This window comes from Nestor notabilis, unplaced genomic scaffold (genome assembly GCF_000696875.1).
Source record: "Nestor notabilis isolate BGI_N333 unplaced genomic scaffold, ASM69687v1 scaffold24026, whole genome shotgun sequence".
NCBI lineage: Eukaryota > Metazoa > Chordata > Aves > Psittaciformes > Psittacidae > Nestor > Nestor notabilis.
In genome coordinates this window covers 55,988-60,139 of record NW_009931779.1, presented here as the reverse complement: position 1 = coordinate 60,139, position 4,152 = coordinate 55,988, and the positions used below count along the sequence as shown (strand labels likewise).

Sequence of the window (4,152 nt, the reverse complement as noted above, 5' to 3'; positions counted from 1 at the left end):
GGTCGGGGGAGGGAGGGGGGGGAAATCATCTAATACTGCTGAAGAGAGAGTTCTTCCATTGAGACTGCACAGTGTGATGAGATCTGGATGCTCATTCTCATCAGCATGTCAGGAATGCAAGAAAACATTCTCCTGGCAAAGTTTCACCACGAGGTAAATTGATTGTTTGAAAGTCCTGGGAACCTGAAATGGATTTGAAGTGATCTGCCAGGAATGATGGTTTCATTAAGGAGAAAGCTGTCACTCTAAGGCAGTATGCTTCATTTTGTCTAGCAACTTAGTGCCTTCTGCTAAAGAAAGGATTAACTTCAACTATAATTAACAAAGTCTTGTTAAATTAAAGGGTATATTTTTTAGTTACCTGTTTCCAAGGATTTAGGCAACATTCAGAGCAGCGTACTGTTTAGACTGAAGGGATATGTTTTGGGTTTTGCAGCATGCTGATGACTGACAACCCATTTTTATGGGATTCCGCTAACATGAAATTATGACAGATAAGAACACAGTTGTACTACAGTAATACTACCTAAAAGATGTAATGATATGGCATTATAGCTGTGGAGCTGCCTTTAAAACAAAAATACTGTTTAAAGAACCCAAGGGAAAAAAACCCCAACAAAACAAAACCAAAAATCAAAGCTACAGAGCATAAGGAGGACAAGTTATTCATGGATCCTAAACAAGTCAGCTACAGACCACTGTAACAATAGCAGAACTCAGGAATTAACTCTGTTCTTCTCACCCACCCACATGGAGTGGGGTTGTTTCACATTTGCAGAACCACACATCCACTACAGAAACATGAGCTGCTCATATTCCACACCACTTAGGCAGTACAAGACTTAAAGAGATCACTGTCATGAACTGGATAGCATCCATTTCAGTACTCTTACATGGAGATACCATCATCTTCTCTCCTGACAGAAGGAATGTCCAATGACCAATGCTGGTCAGTGATACCTTACAGCTTAGATCCTTAGTGAGGCTGGTTTGCTTATCAGCCTCCAAGAGAGGATTAAAGTGCAACAAGCAGATTTCACACTTCTCAACGTGATGCATATGGTCAGTGTAGACATGGACTGCAATCCTCTTGCTTACTGCTGGACAGACCGCAGGAAGGGAGTGGCCTATAATGTCATTGTCCTCTTGTGCTTTCCCAACATGGGCTTTAGCTTAGCAATTCAGGCCCAGTCCTGTCCAATGATCTGGCACCATCAGGAAATACTTGTCCATAGCTTCACAAAACCTGGTCCGATAAAGTTCTGGAGAGACCACAGTTGGCATCTTACCTGATGTGTAAGAGTCAAGAGCAGTTAGAAATGGACTGAAGAGTATACTGCAGTACAGACAAATGTCACATGAGATTACAACACCAGACAGCATAATCATGAAGGCATGCTGTATATGCAAAGGTCTTGGAACCAGCAAGCAGTAACAGCTGTTCCTCCTGACCTGAGATACCTGAAGATGGAGGAACAAACCATCTAGGCTTTTTACATCAGCTTGGATCAGTTTGTTTCTTTTTCTCTTCTCCTGTTTACAGGTCTTACAAGGTTTCCACCAGAGATGTAAATTTCTCCCATGAAGAATTACACTCATATGCTTATATCTCCTTCAGACACGTGAGCAGTGGTATAGCCAGTGCTCCCCTTCCCTTCTCTTTCCAGCCCTCCAACTAAAACGTGGCCAACACTAGGCAATGCTGCACAAAAGATACTCTCCTCACTTCCACAAAGGGAACTCCTCAGCTCCTCAAAATCTGGGCAGTAGTCAATCATTCAATAAGGATTCCTCTACATTAACAGCTCAGAGTATATCTGATTTTCTGGACTTGGAAAACACTTCCTGAAACCAGGCAGTAAGGTTTTGCTAGTATCTTTCTCTGTATGGATGACTAAGTTGCTGGTAACTAATAACTACTTGGTAACTGAGAAACAGAAAAGAACAACCTGATAAATTCATAGTACTTAAAGGGTCACTCATGGAGGCAGATCAATGTTTTGATCTAGCTGAAACTTGTTATTCCTTCCCCTGTTCTGGACACCTTAATCTAGTGTTGCAAATCAGCATGGTGGGGAAGTTATGGTTTCATTAGCACAGTTATTGGAAGCTTCCAGGTAACAAGGAAACATGATCAAAAGTTTTACTTTCATTCTAGACCTACCTTGTCCTCCCAAGATGCCAGTTGACTTCACCACCATTTCAAGTTTTTTGTCCCAGGTAAAAGTGCGAATATAATCTGTTATAATTAAAAATAAAATAAATAAAAATCCACACACAAACATGTCATATTTGCTATAACCCAAGTAACACTGCTCTAAAACATACCTACTTCCCCTCAGAAAGGGCAAGAAAGCAGTAGGCTTCCAGAGCCAGATCAACCTCAGTGTTCTCCTTAACAGTTGCCTCACTTTCCAGAGTATAAATTACATTTGGGTAGGATGAATAGGACATCTCAAAAAGCGCAGCAAGATCACAAATCAACTCTTCCTTGCTGCTACAAAAACAGACTGCCCAGGCATGTGTTTAACACAGTTAGAATGTAGATGGCTATGGAAACATTACTATACTTAATTTGCAAGATTAAACACAGAAACATACAAATAACCCTCCCTACCTCAACTAGAGTTAAAGTACAAGTTAAACACCAACTTGACTGCTTTTTCACTACCTGTGAGGCTTCCTGCATACATTCTTAGTAAAGAAAATGCTAACACAAGCTCATACAAGACCTGTAGAGAAGACTTCCTGCCTTCACTTTGAATACCCATGAGAGGTGAGGGTGGTATTCCATCAGGAAAAAGACAAGCTGACACACCTCTATCATGGTGGTACAGTTCTAAGAGTATTATAAACACCAAAAGCAGAAGAAAGCAGTTTCACCACCTGAAAGCAAGAAAATACAAAAGACAACCTACCAATGATCCCAACAACCAGTTCATTGTTGGTATCATCACGACCCACCAGCAGGGAATAGTCAATGATGAGATGGCTGGAGAGGAACTGGGAGTCACTGTGTATGGAAGCTCTAAGCACAGCCTTGCAATGGGAACGGATATACAAAGGATTGTCCCGGACCATCTTCAGAAGGTTCTCATCCAGCAGGACGACATCACAGCTTTCCTTGCCTGTGTCTGTTTTAACATTTCTATTCCGGAGGGAGCCCTTCAGGTCAAAAACCTGCAAACAGAGAAGAGCACTACTTTGTTCTATTGTTCTGCAAGGTACAAGACTTCAACACGCTTTATGGCAGTGCTTGAAAAGGCAGCATGGGAGGACAATTCTTTTCTTCTTTGCAGAAGGAAGACAGTTAACAAAAAACATTTTTATACTACAAAAATTAAAATTTCCTGAGTGAAGAGTAGCATATAAGCCTACATGAAAGCTCTGCCACATCAATTCAAAGATTTTAGGCAAGTTATTTCATTCATATTTAACCTAATTTAAGGGGAAGAGGGTGTCCCTATTTTTATATTGTACTGGTAAACTGGGTTTACATGCCAGGTCAGACTCAAATGCTGACAAAAGTAAAGCCACTAAAGAGGAAAGTGGGTCTTGCATGAAGCACCGTTTAAGATCTGCTAGCAAGGCAAAAGAGAGATCATCATTACATTGGAAAGGATCTCAGGAGGTCTCCAGTCAAATACCCTGCTTGAAGCAGGTCCTGTTAGAGAAGGCTGTTTAAGCCCTGCCTAGTCATGATTTGACTAACTTCAGGACTAGAGTCCACACTCTCTTTGGGTCTCTGTTCTAGTGCCTGATCATGCTCACGATTTAAAACACAGACAAACATAAAGAAAATCCACAACAACAACATCCTTTACACCTATCTATAATCCCCTCAGTTCACTTCCTCCCACAAACATCTCCTGTTTGAGATCAGGCACTGGAAGGAAAGGTGAAAAGAATTGGTATGATCTAGTTTTAGAAGTGACATTTGTTTGAACTTCCTTTTCAGCATCAACTGTATTTGAAGAGAATTTTCCCCCAGTCATTTTAAGGTCTTCACTCTGCTGCCCCATAAAGATCACTTCTCCTTTACTAAGTGCAAGACTAAACTCAAAATCGCACCCCACACATGAAGTGGTTTAAAGAGAAAGTAGTAGGTTCAAAACATTATTAGTTTCCTCTCCACTACACAGTACGTCACCG

General features: G+C 41.0%; 1 protein-coding gene across 1 annotated transcript in view; it reads right to left on the bottom strand.

Moving 5' to 3' along the window:
- Positions 1-646: 646 nt before the first annotated feature.
- PIKFYVE (phosphoinositide kinase, FYVE finger containing) overlaps positions 647-4,152 on the bottom strand; it is a 57,118-nt gene continuing 53,612 nt past the window's right edge. Inside the window, exons 39-41 of the mRNA XM_010016065.1 lie at positions 2,919-3,180; positions 2,165-2,239; positions 647-1,289 (exon numbers count right to left, since the gene is read on the bottom strand). Coding sequence (XP_010014367.1) covers positions 1,174-1,289; positions 2,165-2,239; positions 2,919-3,180 — 453 coding nt within the window. The 3' untranslated portion in view covers positions 647-1,173. The remainder of the gene's footprint in view (positions 1,290-2,164; positions 2,240-2,918; positions 3,181-4,152) is intronic.